Genomic DNA, 20,062 nt, shown 5'->3' on the forward strand with positions numbered 1-20,062 from the left:
AAAATTCTTTCTTTTCCCATCTTCCCATAAAAAGACTTTCCTGGTATAATAGTTACCATGATAGAGTGGGCAAACATGCAAACTAGAAAACAATTTCTGTCCTTTTAAAAGATGAATCAGTCATATGATTGCATATGGTTCTATTCCTTGTTTGAAGCTTGAGGTATTACAGCAAAATCCTATTAATCTAAAGGTCAGGAATCCTAAGTTTTAGTCCAAGTTTCACAATTATTTAACTATAATAATCTTAACATGGCTTAAAAACAAAACAAAAAAAACAAACAAAAAAACTGTCCTTGCCTTTATATTTTCATCTGTAGCTGGAAATTGAAATGCATGATATTACTAAATCAGAATAATGTAGTAAGGATTGTAAAATACAGATTTAGAACTAAAAGAATCTGAGAGCTCATGTAATCTAATGCCTTCATTCTTCAAATAGAGAAATTGAGACACAGCCATTAAGAATCAGAGCGGAGAAGTGAATCTGTGATATAAAACACCATGCACATAAGTGTAAGGCTGTATTTTTCTTAGTCTTATTATTTATTATGAGAGAACTGACATGGGGGTCAGGTCATTTCTCCCTCTACCTCCCACCTGTGTTCTTCAGTTCCCTAAACTATCTAAAGGGAAGTATAAGATCTCCAAAGCAGATTAAGTAAGTATCCTGGAATGCCAGGTCATTCAGCAGATTCAAGAGGCTCAATGAACTGGGGATGTTTAGCCTGGAGACTGGAGGGATATTGGGGGGAAGCACTCAGTAGCTGTCTTCAAGTATTTGAAGAGCTGTCATAGAAGAGGGATTCAGCTTGTTTTGTTTGGCCCACAATGTAGAAGTAGAAGCAGAAAGTGAAAATTTCAGAGAGGCAGATGTTGGCTAGAAGGAAAGAACGACTTCTGACAGCTGGAACTCTCCAAAATAGATCTGCAGGAGGGAGCAGGTTCCCCCTCTGGAAGCTTTCAAATACAAATAAAAAGGATGCTGTGAAGATGATGTGATGGCTAAGTATGAGCTAGGCTAGACCAGGGCTCCTCAAAAATTTTTTTTACTCACCACTCCTTTTGCCCAAGAAATTTTACCATGGCTTCAGATAAATGGACATATGAAATAGATACACAAATCAAACATTTAGTGAATAGTAAATCAAAATTCTGCCACTCCCACATTTATTTATGAGATCCTCAGTCACGGAGCCGTGAACCACAATTTAAGAAGCTGGAGACTAAATGAACTCAAACTATGAAATTCTGTGGAAGGTGTTTGTCTGAAGAAATTAATTTGTTTCTTAAAACCTAGAGTTATATACTCCTTTCTCAGCAGCAGAATCAAATCCAATATTTGAAAATGTACCCTGATTCTATAATTATAATTAAATCAGTATTTAAATGTCATGAAATTAGAATCCATGAGGCCCAAAGTCTGTGTGTATCAGTGTTTTGAGGTTCTGTCAGTACTGTTATTTTCTAATATCTTCCTATTTTATTTTACCAATTCTACAATTTACTTAATGGGCTAATTTTGAATGTCATAAATAGTACAAAATCAAAGTCTCAATTTCTACATTAATTGAAGGAATAAGTAAAGATGTACTTATTTTCAGAATTATAATGAGGAGGAGACCATACTCCCCAGAGAACCCCTGCTTTTTTATCCCTTTGGTCTAAAGAATACTATCCTTATACATCTCAGTCCCCTAACCTTCATAGACATTTAGGGGTAGCAGAGAGAGAACCTTGGAGAAACTAAAAAAGCAGTGGAGAGTGGAGAAATCATGAATTTGGGAGGAATGGGAAGGAATTGTGATGGGCTATTCCCTCTCCCCATAATTTTACCTATAATTAGAATGAGTTCCTTCTCCTCAAATCCCCCCTAACCATATTCACTGTCTGGAAGGCTCTTTAGGATATCCTTTTATTCCCCTCCCCACTTCATTTTCCTTAGAATCCTAGATTCTTTTCAGTACTAGGTATTAGAAATGCTTAAAATTTAGACTGCTCGGTAAGCCTATCTGCACTGCCTATTAGTGCTGAGTGTCTCCAGATGGAATTTAAAGCACTTAGAGTATTTCCAGAATGAAGGCCCAGATTTGTGAACATAAATGTTCTGTTTTGTTTTTTAAATTGGATGCATATTATTGAACTACTCATTAATCAGAAATGGACAACTAAATTTGACCATCCCGAATGGATTATTAGAAAATACTCCAGTAACCTTGAATTTAGAATACCATCTTTATTTTTAATTGTATTAAGGCCAAGATCATTGCATCATTTCTGCCACAGGTTCCTGTACTATTACTTGAGTTTGCTTTTTTTGTCATGGTTGTTCACATCAATAATTATTCATTTTACATTTTTTTTCCCTTTTCCACATCCACATTCACAATGAAAATACAAGCAACCTTTTCAAATTTTATATGGTAAAACATTAATTGAAATGTTTGGGGAACAGGACATTCAAGTTCAAAAAATATTTTCCTCATTTGGGCCTCATTGAATATTCATTAATCAAATTAATAAATCAACAAGCTTTTATCAGGCACTCACTATGTGCTAATATATACATATATACATATTAAAACAAAAAAGAAAAATTTCTGCTTTTAAGGAGCCTGTAGTACTCCCCTGATGGGAAAGACCACTTGTTTACAAATAACCATTTACAGCAGATAATTTGGGAAGGAAGGAAGCAGTATTGGAGAGGAGAGAAAATTTACCTGAAGAAAGTAGTTTCTATGGGGTGGAAGGGAGGCAAAGAAGAGTATTAAGAATTCACTGTATCCCAGATGCCAGAGTAACTGGAATTTTCTAAAGGATTTGAAAGGCCCCAGATAAAAATGTTTAGCTATTCTTGTTTTGGGGGATGTGTTTCGCCTTTTGTAACAAATGCACTCATCTTAGGAAGATTCCATTTGATAGCCTTTTATTTGAGAATGAGTTTTTTTTGTTAGTAGAAAGTTACCTTTTTTTTTCACTTCCTTCTAGAGAGAAGCAATAGTTGGCAAGTCACTAGGCTTCCCATGGCCTCAGTTTCCCCCTCCTTTATTCTGGGTTATATTGTCAAAAACAAAAGTTCTCTCATTTGTGACTTAGAACACATAGATGAATGGTGTGGAAAGGATGGATCGTCATGTGTACCTGGACTATTTTTGCAACCCCTGAGCAGAGTTCCTTCAGTTTTGTCCCATTCAGGCTTGTTCTAGCTGAAGCGTAGCCCTTTTGTGCATCTTTTTTCCCAGGTTCCCAGACAAGTATTTCAGTGATGTACCATCATTTTAAGGAGTGTCCTCCAGGCAGTTGTCGCCTTTTTAAATGAGTATGGCCTTGCTCCAGCTGTCCCTGGAGGAATGGCCTATGAGTAAATCCCTGAGCTTGCTCGGTGTGTCTCAATGTTTCACATGCTTGGTTGCTTTGAACAGCACCACTTTTAGGCCTCGGGAGGTGCAGCCAGCAGCAAGGGCCCTGGAAATAGCTATTCTAAGGGTTTCCACTATTTCCACTATTTCACTTTAGGTTTTTGAAGCTTGATTTATTCTTCTTATTTTTTCAGCAAATGAAAAGATTGAAGACATCAATGGCTGTCCAAAGAATAGATCTCAAATGGTAAGTAGTCTAAGAATTGAGGGGCTGAATGTGTTTTATATAGTCCTAAAAATATTTCTAAATTGCACAGATAGCTTTGAAACTATTCCCATGTGATTGGGAGATGCAGTTATCCCATCTTTATTCTGGAGACAGACTTGTATATGGAGAGGGATAAACAGTCAACTAACAAATTCCTCCAATGGCATTATTTTGCTTATAGAACCTTTGTGAATTAATTTTGTCCTTAACCAGTAACCTATTGGTTTTTAGAGGCTTGCTCTGCTGAATTGGTACAGTGATATAAATATCCATGAGGGCTGTTAGAAATATGACTGATATAAATTATCTTGCTTTCCCTAAAAGACCTCAAATAGTTTGTATATTTTTAACTTTTATTTTTACATAAAACACAAGGAGTATGAATAGGAGCCAAAAATACAGAGATTTTCTAGGGAAGCCTTAAGAAGTGGTATACTATATGTTCTGATAGAATTTTAAAGATATCCCATTGCCTTTTTTGTATTATATTGTAAATCAGACAACTTTTTTAATGAGCCCTATAGACTTACCTTTGAAATTAAAACAGTGAAGATTTTTGTGTTCAGAAAAAAGTTGAATTAAATGTGATACTATTAAGCCATTGGTTTTTCACCTTCAAAACAATTTGTGAATAGCATATTCAAAGAATGTGTTTCATTTGAGTCTTAGACTCTATAACAATGTCTGTTCATTAAATAAAAAAAAAAGAAATAAAAAGAGAACATGGTACATTTAAGGAAAGGCTTTACACTTGGAGTTAATTTGCTGCCAACATTCCAAATGAAGTCAGTTTTTGTCTTTCCTTCCAGTATGATCCAATTTACTGCATTTAATTCTAAAATACATCAATTTGATAGTCAGTCTTTAGACTCATAGTGTGAAATCTATTATTTGTTGTGGCTTGTTCAAATTTTAAATTCATTATAACTCTTCTTCACTCCACCCCTAATTTCTCTTTCCTTTTTGAGGAAAGTTATTTTTATTTATGGAAATATTTTCCATATAATAGTTATAGAATATTGTTTTTGACCTTGCACTATGTAATAACTTTTTTTGCAGGCCAATTTTAGTTTGGGTTTTTTTCTTTATTTTCTTTGATCCAAAGGATCTCCATTTCTTTCATGAGAAAATCCATGTATAGATATATCACTATTTCTTTAGCTTTGAAAATGTTGGCTACTATTTTTACTAGTGCTCTAGCAGCTGTCTAGAGTATAAATAATTGAGAAAATTTGGAAGATCACTAACTTAACCATTAGAGTAAGCATGTCAAGCATGTCTTTGCATGAAGTGGGCTCATTTGTCTTGAAAATTGAATTGGATTCATTTGTCATGCCCCATTTCAGTGTGTAAGTAGGGGGCTCAAATCTGAAAAGGATGTCCTTTTTTTCAAAAAGATTGTATTATATTCAGTATGCATGTATGGACACATTTTCAACAGCTACCTTTTGAAGTGTCACTTTCCATTAAAGAGAAAGTCAGTCTTCCAAATCAAAATATCATTGTCATCCCGAGCACCCAAAGAAGTATCATTTCTTCATGCAAATATACTTGTATAATTTGTGTGTATCTATATCTATATCTATTTATATTATATGCATATTATATATGTGTATATGTTTATATATATATGCATATTATATTATGTGTGTATTTATACATAATTATATATGTGTGTATATATACATAATTATTCCCAAAAGTCTTAGTAAGTTTTGAGCTATAAAAGCTTAAATATACTACTGTGATTTTGTTAATAATTGAATGAATTTTTAGCATCTGGGGATTGTTTTTAAATACAGAAAAATAAAAACCTTATCATTTTCAGTGATAATTAGTGCTAGCACATGAGATGAGGAAGAAGATGAAAAAGATGGAGGCTTTTGTACTAAATCAAGGACAGAAATTGTTCTGAGCACAGAATTCAATCCAGAAAATAATGCTGTTCCTATAGTTATGTATTTCTATCGAAAATGAGAATGGTGATAACAAAAGCAATAGCATAGACTTAAACCAAAGGGAAAGGTTTGACCATATAGATCTCTCTGCTATCAGGGAAGTTCTTCTTGTCTGACTAACAGCTTCCCTTTTAGATATTAAAATATACAACTATCTTTGTAATATCCACAGACTTAATTCTTGCTTATTTCCAGTAATAGAACACATTGGTGGTGGACGAAGCAATAGTTCTCAGGGGTAGATAAAGTAACATTTTATTGGGCTTTGGAATTTACTTATTTGTTTGTTTATTTTTTAAAAATTGGTCTTGTCAATTATATTTTACCCAGGATAGTATTCCCTAATAACAATAACATTTTATCTAGAATATCATAGGATTTTCTTCATCACAGCTCATAAGATTATGTATTACGTCCATTCTAGAGGTGATGAAACTGAGGTTCAGAGAGGACAGCATGGGACACTAGAAAGGGTCCTGAATTTTTTTCATTGAATCTAGAGTTGTAGAATCTGAGCTCCAATCCTGCCACTTTTTAACTGTGTGATCTTGGAAAAGTCATTGACATTTCTGGGCCTCAGTTTCCTGAAGTGTAAAATGGTTGCAGTAAAATGTGTAAAATAATATGTGTATGTTTCATTATATATAAAATGGCATCTAAATTTACTTGTAGTTCTAGGTCTATATAGTACATTATGACTAGTAAGTGTTAATGGCCTGATTTGAAATTGGGGTTCATCTGATCCCAAGTCCTTTTCATTATAATTAGTTCATCTTTTTAAGAAATGCAATTTTGTAGGGAATAGTTGTTTCAGAAGTCATCTAGATGATAAAAAGTCAAAGTGTGTAGAAAAGGGGGACTGTGGATAATCTACCAGGAAAATGTGAATGTATGTGGATATATTTGTGGCATAATTGAGAGTTAATCTTGGTATTTTTAATTAATGAACTTGATGAGTGTTCTCACTGGATATAATAGATGTATACCATTGAATATTTGCTAATAAAACAGGAAAGGGAGTTATTACTGAAGCAGTAAGGATCTTATTTTGGCTCATTGCTACTTTTCAGTTTTTATGTTTGCAAAATGAAGATAAGGGTGTAGAAGGGAAAATTGTTGAGAAGACTGGAGCTTAGAAGCAGTTACAGAGCAAAAGGATTATTAGGCACTTACTCCTTCTTTTCCCCTCCCTGTTTCTGCCCAAGCCAGGTTGTCTAGGTGGGGAGAGGTACTATCCTTACTCTCATCCCTCAACAGATGCCCATTGTTGACTTGCTGACAGTTCCTTCTTGTCCCAGAATGCAGGAGAAAAATTGGATTTACTAATGAGTTGAGTTAGGATGGGGAAAGAGACTTCTAGTGAAATCTTGGACTAGACTCTGTATACATATTATTATTATGGTTTTTTAATATAGGTTTTGACACCTGAGAATTGTGTAAGCCTTTGACTAGTAATGTGCTGTTGACTTATTTATTTTCTTGAACAACACAATGCATTAACTATCTCCACCTATTCTCTATGGGCCTTAGTCCAAATCTACTCCCTCAGCAATCAAATCTTTTCCTTCATTGTTTCAAGTTGCAAACAACTTTTTTTTGGATCTTCACAAACATGAAAAAAATACAAGACATAGTCCTCATTTCCTAGGTCGTTCAGATCTTTTTGGGAATAATACAAGTTCTCTACTTTCTTAGCACCAATCTTAGTGAGTAGACTCACCAATGAAAATGAGAGTGAATGATGTCCGTTTTTTCTTTCAATAATTCATGTGGAAATCATCCTTATCCAGAAAGGTCAGATTTGGGAAATAGGAATTATAGAAATACATCAACTTGCTGAAAAGTAGAGATGCTGTTTCACAATTAAATTAAATCCTTTAGCTCATTAATGTACCTCTTGAATTATATTTTTGTTTCATAATGACCAGCACCTGAGTAAAATTTCTCAAGGGGAGGGACAGTTTCATTGTTGTCACTGTATTTTCACAGCTTGGTGCATAATTGGTGCCTAATAAATATTTGTCAAGCTATATTGAAATTATTTGGACATGCTAATTTATAGAAGAGAAGAAGTATTTCCAGTACACTGATTTTTTTGTTTGATGAAATCTGGGAGTCTTTATTGATGCTCTAAAACAGTATACCTTCTGGCTGAAAAGACAAGAATCCTTCCCAATGATGATTAGAGCACCATTCAGTATTTTTTTTGCCAAGTGATCAAAACCTAAATCCCTTATAAGAGCAGCTTTTGCTAGCTGTCAGATTAGTTGAATTCACCTTTTCTTTTAAGCAAGGTTCTGGGAAAAGCTCTTTCTGTCATTACCAAATATTTTTTGCATGGAATGAACATGACTGAGTCCTAACTGTAGCTTTCCAGAATTCCCCAGATTCCAGTTTAAGGAACCAACAAAAAGTGTCCATACATCAAATTATCCCCCATCCCCAAATGTAAGAAGTATGAGACGTGGCTATGGGAAAAGTCAGGTGTAGTACAGTAGGCAAGTTTCTTCATCTGTGCCCTTTGATATTAGGGTGTCATCCATGTGGTTTCAACTAGGGAAGCAGAACAGCATCGTCAAACGAGTATGTGAATTGAGAAACTTTAAGTTAAAATCCTATTTCTAACATTAGTATATAGTCATGAGTAGTCACTTAAATAACCATCAGTTTTCTCATCTGTAAAATGGAATAGAAAAATACACATAAGTAGAGTCTGTTTTGAGTTTTGAATGAGATCGTGTACACAGAGGTCTTTGAAAAATTTTAAAAGTCTTATATAAATTCATTATTATCACTTTGCAGTCTGATTAGTGTTTTCCTTTGGTTTACTCCTCAGGACCTGAATGTTTATTTCTACCTAATTCTAAACTCCACCCCTGTAGTACCACCTACTTGGTTTTTAAATAAAATCAGTTTATGGGTCAAAACTCAGCTAGCATCCCCATGGCAACAGAGGAGCATCCTTTTGACTGTCATATGGTATATTCAGTAGATCTCTGTTAGCTTGGAAGCTGACCTGCTGCTTGGAGCTATGCCAAAGCAGACCAGCTTAACTCCTCAAAGGGCACTCTGATACACTTAGCTAAACATTGAGTGGAGGAATAACCAACAGTGCTTAGCCTCTTATTGTTCTTAATTTAAGCAGCTTGGCTTTGTTCCTGATGACAGTAGTTGTTAGGTCTATAAAGCCTTGGAAAATCCCTATTTTGTTTTTCACTCTGATAGAAAATGTTTTAAGAATAAGTTTAGGGAAAGGGACCCAGTTGTGCAAAAATGTGTGTAAAACCCTTTTTGTAATGGCTAGAAACTGGAAATTGAATGGATGCTCATCAATTAGAGAATGGCTGAATAAATTATGATATATGAATGTTATGGAATATTATTGTTCTGTAAGAAATGACCAGCAGGATGAATACAGAGAGACTTAGATGAACTGATGCTGAGTGAAATGAGCAGGACCAGGAGATCACTATACACATTAACAAGATTATATACCATGATCAATTCTTGTGGATGTGGTTCTCTTCAACAATGAGATGATTCAAACCTGTTTCAATTGTTTAGTAATTAAGAGAATCAGCTACACCCAGAGAGAGAACTATGAGAAATGAGTATGGACCACAACATAGCATTTCCACTCTTTCTGTTATTGTTTGCTTGCATTTTTTTGTTTTCCTTCTCAGATTTTTTTCTTTCTTTCTAGATCCGATTTTTCTTGTGCAGCAAGATAACAGCATAAATATGTGTGTGTGTATATATATATATGTGTGTATATATATATATATATATATATATATATGTATATATTGGATTTAACATATACTTTAACATATCTAATATGTATTGGACTACCTGCCATCTAGGGCAGAGGGTAGAGGGAAGGCGGGGAAAAGTTGGAAGAGAAGATTTTGCAAGGGTCAATGTTGAAAATTACCCATGCCTATGTTTTGTAAATAAAAAGCTCTAATTAAAAAAAAAAAAAAAAAGACTAAGTTTAGCTGATGCATTCTGAGGGAGAGTTTAGTTAAATGGTATGGAGGAGTGTTATCTCTACCAAATGACTGACCTGTGGAAGCTCATTTGGTGGTCCACTGGTCACACTTTACTTTGGTGAAAGGGTATAATAGACTGGAATTATTCCCACAGACCCCATTCTTAAAGGCAGTGTGGGCAGGTCAGGGGTGCCATAGGGCATAGAGTGCTGGGTTAAGAGGCAGAAAAACTCAGCTTCCTGAGTTCAAGTCTGGTCTCAAACACTTAAAGCTGTGTGACCCTGGTCAGTCACTTAATCCTGTTTCCTCATCTATAAGACTTGTAAGAAAACCCAAATGGGGTCACAAAGACTTGTGCAAAACTGAAAACAACTGAACAACAAAAGGAGGCAATGACTTTAAAGGCTACTAGGTGGTGCCATTAATACAATGAGTATTGGATTTAGAGTTAGGAAAACCCAGCTTCAAATCCTACCTCATATACTTATTATCTGTATGAACATAAGAAAGTCGTGGAACCTCTCTCTGCTTGCTTTGATTTCAACTGTAACATAGGGATCATAATAGCATCCACCTCCAGAAGATTGTTATAAGATTATAACGAGATAAAATTTGCAAAGCGCTTAGCCACCCAGTGCCTGACACTTAATAAATGCTCATTTCTTTGCCCTTCACCCTTTTCATTTTAATCTCCAAATTTCTAGCACCTGACAGGGGACCTGATACTTAGAATTGTTTGTTTTTGTTCAGAACTTTTTCAGGCATTTCTAACTCTTCATGAGGCCATTTGGGGTTTTTCTGCCAGAAATACTAGAGAGATTTGCCATTTCCTTCTCCAGTATATTTTACAAATAAGGAAACTGAGGTAAACAGGGTTAAGTGACCTGCCCAGGGTTGTCCAGCTTGTAAGTATCTGAAGCCAAATTTGAACTCGGGAAGATGAGGCTTACTGATTCTAGACTTAGTGCTCTAACCATTGTACGACCTAACTGCCCTCCATAGTATGATTGAATTAGATTCAAATAAATAAAAATTCAATTTGAAGTCTGAGATACTGGATTTTAATCTGGTATCTACCAATCATTTCCTTGTGTGAACTGATCAGTATACTCATTGTGTCTGGGATTTTGTTTCTTCATCTGTAAAATTGAGGAATTGGACTAGATGATCTTTAGTATTCTTTGTAATTATATATATATATATATATATATATATATATATATATAAATAATTATTTCCATAAAACTGAGAATCATGATCAGATAGATGTGAGACATTGAGATTTAACTAAAATCTGATCTTGCCCTGCCTTCTCTGTGAGAATATTCACATCTGAGACCCCAGAGACTTGCAATGTGTGTTTGTAGTATAGGAAATGAATAGATAAGCAGTTTCCAAAGCGTGGATGCTCATGACAAAATTACTATTTCTACTTCTGAGCAACATTTCAGGCATCAGTGATTGCTTTTCATGTAGCTTCTTAGACATTTAGTTGGGGAAAAAAATTGAAAGGAAACATCAAGGGACCTGAAGAAATCTCTGGTATTTATTCAATAATCAGTTTCCTAGCCCTTGTCTATTATTTCATGATTAGTATTTTTGACATGGCACATGAATGAAACAGAAACAACTGTGGTGGGTTTCACTGGGCTTGGAGAGAAGAGAGCTTCAGTAAGTATCTTTAGGAAAGAGAGAAAGCTTGAGTTATCCTGTGATTTCCTGGAGTAGGAAACTCCTTCTATCAACAAAGATCGGCACCTTATAGGCTTAGTAAGTTTCTTGGATCTTGGATCACTAATAGATGAAGTGATTTGTCCCTGATCACATCATATATGAGTCAGAGTCAGAGCTCGCACCCAGCTCTTGCTGACTTTAAGATGGACTCTATCTATTAAGCCATAGCTTCCTCTGAGGATCTTTAGGAAGGAAAAAAAAAATTCTAGTAGTGACTTGAGTTGACCTATGTGTCACTGACTTGAACAGACATCTCACCTGGTGGAAAGCATCTTTTGGAGATTCCCCTCCAAAGTCCCAGTGACATATGATATGTACCCGTGGCTTGTCCTGAGGGAATGAGTTACTGCACCCACAGTCGGCCTGAGCCCGTTGACCTACAATCTTCCCAGGAGCATCAGGAATGTGTGGTCAGATGATATTGGAAGTGGCTGAAATCCTTGGACAGCTGAAAGGCTTCTTCTACAAGCCACATGCCTATTTTTATATATGCCTGAATACACACACACACACACACACACACACACACACACACACTACTGTACTGTGCAGAGAAATACAGAAAATCCAAGAAATCCTTTATAATTAAGAGCAATTCTGAAGTTTGATCTTAGGAAAAACAAGGTAATCTGTGAATGTTCTGTGTTGCTTCTGTTTCCATAAGCAGGACATTTCTGCTTCCTCAGAGCCTGCTTTTGGGCAGTGAACTTAAAACAGAATTATATCAAGTAGTGTCTTTATAGTAACAATGACAATAACTAGCATCTATATAGCAATTTAAGGTATTCTCTGAGGAAGCTAAATGAAATCATGAATAGAGTTAGACTTGAAACCAGGAAGACCTAAACCTCACCCAATTGTGTAGCCCTGAGGAAGCTACTTAATATCCTTCTATCTCAGTTTCCTTATCTATAAAATGGGAATTATAATGACTCCTACCCCTGAGGGTTGTTGTGAGAATAAAATAGATAATATTTGTAAAGTACTTTACAAACCATAAGGTATTATATAAATAATTTTAGATATTATGATGATGATAATTTTCATTATCATTATTATTTGCTATGTCCCCTAGCTGCATCCCTGAATGCATTTCCCTTGTGGAATTAAAGTAACTGGTATTGTTGCTTGCTGTTCATTGGTCTTTATAAAAAATTTCTCTAAATTCTTTATTATTTTTTCATATATTTTTTGAAGGATTCTTGATTTGACCAAATTCTATTTAATAAGCATTTATTAAGTATTTAATATGTGCTCAGGGTATGGATACAAAAACACAATTATGTCACTTTCTCTTAAACATGGTAATTACTGTTTGCAGAATTTTTCAGTGTTACCAAACTATTTTATTTTTCCAAAGTCCTAATGAAGGAGATGAAAAATATGATGAATTCTTTCTATTTTAGAAATGGAAAATACTCATCTCCCTCCTCCTGCCCCCCAGAATTTTTGATTTGGCTATCTCAGCAGTTAACTTTGGGTCATGTGAAATAATAATTCCTGATTTTCTTTTTTTCAAATTACATACTATGTCATGGGGGGCCATCTCCTTTGTCTCCCTTGAGAATAAGACTAAAGAAATGGCACCAAAGGAAAGATTATTGGTGAGGCAGAGAAAAGCAAGCCACACTTGACTTTTATCCATTGCCTTAAAGTCTCATTATAAAGAACATCTTAGACTGATTTCTTCAGTAAAAATATTTCATTTTCATTTAAAGATTATGTGATTGCTCCAAGATACATAAATTCATTCATGTATTTCTTCCAAAGAACTATCTTTTTTGATTTTAAAACTTAAAGGTTTCAACTACCCTTTTTAAAAAAGGGAAAATCAAGGTTTTGGCAAAATAAAAATTACAGATAACTCTTTTTTGTCCCTTGAAAGTAAGCAAGGCATTTTGTGTATATTGGGTCATTTAATCTTCATAATGATCCTGTGATAGAAATACTGTCATTACCTCCATTTTCTAGGTGAGAAAACTGAGGCAGAGAGAAGTCACAGATCTAGTTAAGTGTCTGAGACAATATTTGAATACAGACCTTTCTGATTTTATCTGCTACCTCATAGTGTTTAGGATGTGTCTCTTGTGGGTGTCAGGGTTTCATTTCAGGAACAGAAGTTGTCTTGTCCAACTATAGCAATACAAGTATTTGTCACACATAGACACATATACATATCTTGATAAATCCATGATTTAATTTGATTGGATATTCCTTCATTGGTCACCGTCTATTTTCAGCTTCTTATCTTGTGTGATTACTACTTAAATATTTCCCTCACCTCCTCTATAAAGGATCTAGCTAACTTTCCAAATGCCTTCCTTTGTTCCCTTAAATATTTTGTGGATATCAAGGCAATATACTTTAGCTGTCTAGCTGTATAGATAACTAAGAATACTAAAGCAATTGCATTTTGTCTGTAGTTCCTTTATCTTTCCCCTGACCTTATTTATAATGCAGCCCCCACTCTATCTTTGACCTTCCTTTCTGCTGAAACAGCAAACATCCAAAATAGTCCTATCTATTAGCATGGAGTTATAAAAAGTAGCTAACTTGAAGAAGAGTTTTTCTTATGCTACCCCAGCAACAAGTTCTGTACAATCAAGGGATACTACATCTTCTCTTGCAAGCCCCCTGGCAACAAACCTTGTCCAATCCAGAGGTACCCCATGCCCAATTCAGCAACTGAAATTTTCCTACACTTTGTTCTTTTAAAGTTTAGATCAAATATAATGGGTTTTCTCTAAGTTTATATCCTGTATTGCTTTTCTATTTTTTTCTCCCTTAGTAATATATAAACTTTCATGGGTTCAATGATCATCTTTGTGCAAAGGACTACCAAATAAATATTATGATTCCTAATCTCTTTCTTAAACTTCAGATCTATTGTATATCTCTACCGGAATGCTCCATAGACATCTGAAATTTACCATGGCCAAATTGGAACTCAGATCCCATATTACAGCCCCCTTCAAACCCATTCCTTTTCCAGACTTCTCGATGTCTTTTTTTGGATATCACCATCTTTCTAGTCAACCAGATTTGCTACATTGAAATCATACCTGATTCTTCATTTGTTTTCATCCCTATATCCAATCCCTTGCTTTTACCTAATCTCTTTCTCATATTTGTCCCTTTTCCTCCACTCACACAACCACTCCTCTAATTTAAACTCCCATTCCTCCTTTCCTGGATTAAGGTAATATCCTATTAATTGGTTTCCCTGTTTCTAGGCTCACGCTATCATCTATCTTCCAAACACTTGCCAAATGACTATTCCTAAAACACAGATGTTGTCTTGCTTTTCCTGAACTCAGAAATATTTGGTCATTTCCTATTGCCCTTAGGATAAAATGCAAAATCCTCAGCCTGGCATTTATCACCATCTACAATGTGACATAGCTTTCTACTTGTTTCACATTACTCCCACCTCATACATTTTCTGCTCAAGTCAAATTATTCTGCCAGAGTAAAATGTAGTTGTTATTTGTGGTTGGTTAATGTGAGAATTATGTGTCTTAGAAAGGAGATGTGAGGGGAGGCAAAACTGGGGCTTTTAACCTTTTACAACAGAAAAGACAATCATATTCTTGCCCAGATAAACTACTTCATCTAGGCAGCAGGGTTTCTTGACCCATGGGGTGAGGAAAAACAAAACTTTTTTGGAGTGAATTCAGAAGCTCAGGATGGAGACAGAAAAATAGGCTTAGAAAATGAATTATATGGAAAAATATTGGAAAGAGAAATGAGGAAAATAATAATTGTAGAGGAGAGGAAAAAGGGAAGTAAATCTCAAAATTATTGGACTTTTGAAAAAGAAGAAAATCTAACCATTTTATTTTAAGGATTTGTATTTAAAAACTCCCCAAATTTTGAGAACATTGGGAGTAATTACAAATAAAAAATATTCATGGGATGCAAATATGGAAAAAACCAAAGATTCAACTCAGCCAGGCTTATCATCACTAACATTCAAAGCTATAATATCAAAGAAAAACCTCTGTGAATATTTTAAAAATCATTAGAAAGTTATCAGAAAATGCAATTACAACTCATTCAAAATTTTTCTACTGGAACAAAAAACAAGAAAAGAAACTAAACCATCATTACTCCCCCCCTTATACAGAATAAAAACACAGAACCAGTTCTCAAGAAAGATTTCCCACCATAATTAAGCATTCTTAAAAAATAGGCATTTGGTAATCCAAGATAACTTTGAATAGTTCCTAGATAAAAGATTCATCTTCAGAACAACATTGAATTTGGAAAACAGCAAGAGATAAAAGATTCTTGAATGATTTACAATGAGATAAAGAAAGGAATAAATTTTATAACAGATTTATGATCCCCTGAGCTAGGTACTTTGAATAATAAATACTTTACAATCCTGACTAATTATGTTCAGTCAATGAAGGTGGATTTTTGAAATAACAGTAGTTCAGTTTTGGTTAATTACAAAACAATGTCAGAATCAGGAGGATTTTTCAGTTTTTAAATTCAGGAAAGAATTCAAATTGGAGTAATGAAAAGAAAAAGATTTTTAAAAAGTTCTTTATGACAAAACACTTTAACAAAAAAACAGTAGATGATTTCAAAATTAATACTATACACTTTGATTTCAAGAGAATTAAATTCCCAGATAAAAAAATAAGAGAGTATTAATTGATGAACCAACATACAACAAAACACACCTTATGCCATATAAAAATATATACATAGATTACATAGATTACGGATAATGGTGTGGATATAATTCATTATATTAATTCTAGTAAAATTCTTTCTAAAATCTAGAACTATATCTAATATCTAACCAAGTTAAATTCCATGATAGCATTGAGAGATAGACAAAGAAAATATATTAGTTTTAAAGGTTATTCAAAGGCCTACCAATAGTCTTTGATAAGAACCATGAACCTCATATCCATCTTTGTTATTTATGCAAGAAATATATAGCAGTTAAATTTCTAAATTAAATATTAATTGATTTACAAAAATAAATAAATACAATAATATAAAATAATAAATAAATACAAATAATACAAATAAATAATACAATAATACAAAAATAAATAAATACAAATTTTATAATAGTTGGATATTTCAATATGTACTGAGTATAAGAAATCATTTTTTAAAAACTAAACAAAGAAAACATTATAAATATGAAGAGTACTAAAGAAAGAGTTTTCTAGAGAATGGAAAGAACTGAATGAAAAAAGCCAAAAATATACATTTCTTCTTCTTATAATGCATATTTATCAGATCACTGAGAAGCTATAAGTAAATTCAGAAAGGCATATATTTTAAGCACTAATTTTACAGGTCATTACACCATGAAATTACGTGCTTATGAAAATATGATCAAAATATATAGACCTAATTTTTAAAATGATTTTGAATCTAGGTTAAATCATGTAAACAAATATCAAAATACTATAAATATAATGGCAAGATAAATGTAGTATATTCAAATTTATGGGATACAGTGAAGAAGTATCCAAAGGCAAATATATGTCCCCAAACACATATTTAGAAGAGACAAAGGAAAAGATTAAGGAGAGAAATTTAATAAGAATGAACTAATGATTAAATTGATCAATTAAGCTATTTATTTTTTAAAGACCAATGTAATTTGTAAGCTTTAAAAATAAATTTTATTCAAAAAAAGGAAAAAAAATCCAATTGCTTGAAAGAAAATGAGTTAGAGGGATCACAAAGAATGATAAAGCCTTTCAGAGAGGCCTTGGATTTGTCTAACCAGGTTAAAGTAAAATAAAACCATCACCTCCTCTCTTTTGAACATAATGCTTCTATTGGTGTAACACAAGATTATCTTATCACGTTATACACTATGATTTCATATTAATTATGGAATGTTCTAAAATCTTTGGATTCTTTTGAAATGAATTGCTTTTTAGCAACATTTCCTATAACTTTGACATTAAATTTTAACAAAAGTTTTAAGTTTTTTATATATCACAGATTTTATCTTGTTAACTTTGTTCCATCATCCAGCCTATCAAGATCCTTTGCCCCGCCACTATAGTTTCACATTGGCAAATTTGATGGACAGCTGTATTTCAGCATTTGTCTTTCTCTCTTTAAACCAATATTTTTCTGAATTGTTATCTCATGTACTTCAAAGGCTAAGAGGATCTGATTTAGAAGTCATCTACTCTTAACTCCTTTATTTGACAGATGAAAAACTTTCAAAGTAGTAAAGTAACGCCTCAGGTCATAAGGCAGAAGTAGAATTTGCATCTCAATCCTATTAGATTGGAAAATTTACCCTAATTCCTAGACAAAAGCTCATAATTAGCATGGCTTCTTCTGTAATCCAGATGGGAACCTCAGAGCTCACCTAGTTCAACTTCATTTTATAGATAAAGAAACAGGCATGCAGATAGGGACTCTCCTAGTATCACACAAGTTATAAGAAGCAAAGGCAGGATTTGAAAGAATTCCTCTTGACTACTAGCCAGTGCTTATTCATTGTTCTCTGCCTTGTTAGTAGAGTAGTAACTTCAAAAATCATGGGATAGCATTAGTGATCATCTAGTCAAAACTTCTCATTTCACAGATGAGGAAAATGAATCTTAGTAAGGTTAATTAATTTTTTCAAGTTCACTTGTGTTGTTAACAGTCAAGTTTGAACCTCAGGTTTATATCTTTGTATTAGATCATCACTATGAATTTTTTGTTCTTTGCTCTTTTTCTCTTCAATTGGTAATAAGTATTGTTTCTTTCTATGTGTAACTCATCCTTCAGTTGCCTCTCCAGAGCTTCACAATCCCTAGAGTTTTCCCAACTAAATTGTCATAGATGATGATTATTATTATTACATTTTACCATGTGAATTACAAGAAGTGGACATATAGATGTTTACAAATCTCAAGGGATTGATGAATCTCAAATGTATCTGGTAGGAAAACAATATGCCCCTTGGTCATTCATATCACATGGACATATATATTTTTCCACCTTTGGTCAACTATAGTAATGGCCCCAATAATATGTAATATTACTCTCAGTTGCATCTGTAGAACATGATTTTGAAGAAAAGCTATATTTTCCATTTTAAGCATTAGCCTGACAGTAACAATTTTATTAATTAATATTATAAGTTTTTTTTTTCTTGGAGAGGGAAAGGGGTCCAAAAGGCAAGTAGTTTCCCCAAAATTTAATATTCTCAATCAAAAGATAAAACTATAAAGTCAAAATTAAGTGAAGGTTATAAGTTTAGGTAGCAGATTCAGAATATTTTAAGTGGACTTAAAATGGCAGCAGACCTTAGAGAGTAATTTTCTTCAATTCATTTAATCCTTATTTGAGTGAATCTCTAAGGATTCTCCTTGAGATCAGGGACTTCTTTTTTGGTCTCTTTATATCCGTAGAGTTTATAGCACAATGTCTGGCCCATAGTAATTATTTAATAAATACTCATTTACTTGATTTGACCTTTGTGGAGGTAAAAAGGACATTTTAATGGAAGAGAAATTATATTTATGTACACAATAGGGGCAAATATAGGGGCAAATTAGAAAATATCAAAGGAAAGGATAGTCAGAAAGCCTCCATACAGAAGATGGAATTTGAGCTGAGAACTTGAAGCCAGACCACATAGATGGCATAAATAAGGAGAGAGAACATGGTGACAGACAATATCAAGGGGAGATTTGAAGATGGAGAGTTTGAGTGAGCAACAGCAAAGAGATTAAATGAAAGAAGGAAAAAGTTGAAAGGGACCAAATTGTGAAGGGCTTTAAAAGCCAAACAGAAGATGGTATATTTTATCTGTTGAGTAGATAAGGCCTTCTCCTTGTCTGCTCATCTCTTCAACTCTATCCTCAAGTAGAACAAGTTCTTTTATCCAGCTTCCTCAAAGAATGTAAGCAAATCTTTCATAGACAGAAACAAAGGTTTTCATTTGGGATACTGTTTTCATAGAAGTTTGATTAAGTATCCATGAGTTTTGTCTGTCAGATGGAGCTGGTTCTTTCCATTGAACATCTTGAATGGGCCACAACCTTTCCTCATCTGTGGAAGGATCAAGTTTCTTATTGTAGAAAAACATCAAGGTTCCCTCCCTACCTCTTCTTAAAAAGCCCCAAGTTCAAATTCCATCTCTGACACACACACAGGTGATAAGATTGTGGACAAATCACTTCACTTCATTGTGTCCTAGACAACTCTGTAAATTGCAAAGAAGGAGCTGATTTGCATTGTTAAAGTGAATTTTTCCCTGGGAGCTCCCTACACTAAAAAAAAATCTCAGGTCCCATTTATAAAAATCAGTATATTGTTTTTACTCTGGTCTTCGCAACTACTTTGCTACAAGTAAGTCTTTTCTTATTTCTTCTCTGCCACCCTCTACACCTAATAGATAATAACTTTGAGTGAAAATTGTATTCCTAGTGCCTGGTTCATAGTAAGATTTGTTTAGAATGTCTATTGTAATGTTTAAGGATGTGGGAAATGGAGGCTTTATTTTACTTTTGTAGCCCAAGTGTATCCAGTAGGCATTTAATAGATGCTTATTAAATTAAATTTTGCAAAAATATTCCATTATATCTATATGCCATGATTTATTCATCCAGGTTTCATAGTTAGATATTTGAGTTGTTTCCAATTTTTTTTTTTTAATATTATGAGTAAACTCCTAAAATACTTATGTACAGAATCATCTTTTGTTTTTTTTTTTCTTTTCTTTTCTTTAAAGTGTTGAAGTTGAGTCAGGTCAGTTCTTAT

At 33.8% G+C, this 20,062-nt stretch overlaps 1 protein-coding gene across 11 annotated transcripts in view; it reads left to right on the forward strand.

The window, feature by feature from the left end:
• The window catches only part of NAV2 (neuron navigator 2), a 438,256-nt gene that overhangs the window by 124,311 nt on the left and 293,883 nt on the right, over positions 1–20,062 (forward strand). For all 11 annotated transcript variants that reach the window (XM_031943258.1, XM_031943259.1, XM_031943260.1 and 8 more), the window contains exon 3: positions 3,554–3,606. In XM_031943258.1, coding sequence (XP_031799118.1) covers positions 3,554–3,606 — 53 coding nt within the window. The remainder of the gene's footprint in view (positions 1–3,553; positions 3,607–20,062) is intronic.

The sequence above is a fragment of the Sarcophilus harrisii genome, chromosome 6, assembly GCF_902635505.1.
Source record: "Sarcophilus harrisii chromosome 6, mSarHar1.11, whole genome shotgun sequence".
NCBI classification, from domain to species: Eukaryota; Metazoa; Chordata; class Mammalia; order Dasyuromorphia; family Dasyuridae; genus Sarcophilus; species Sarcophilus harrisii.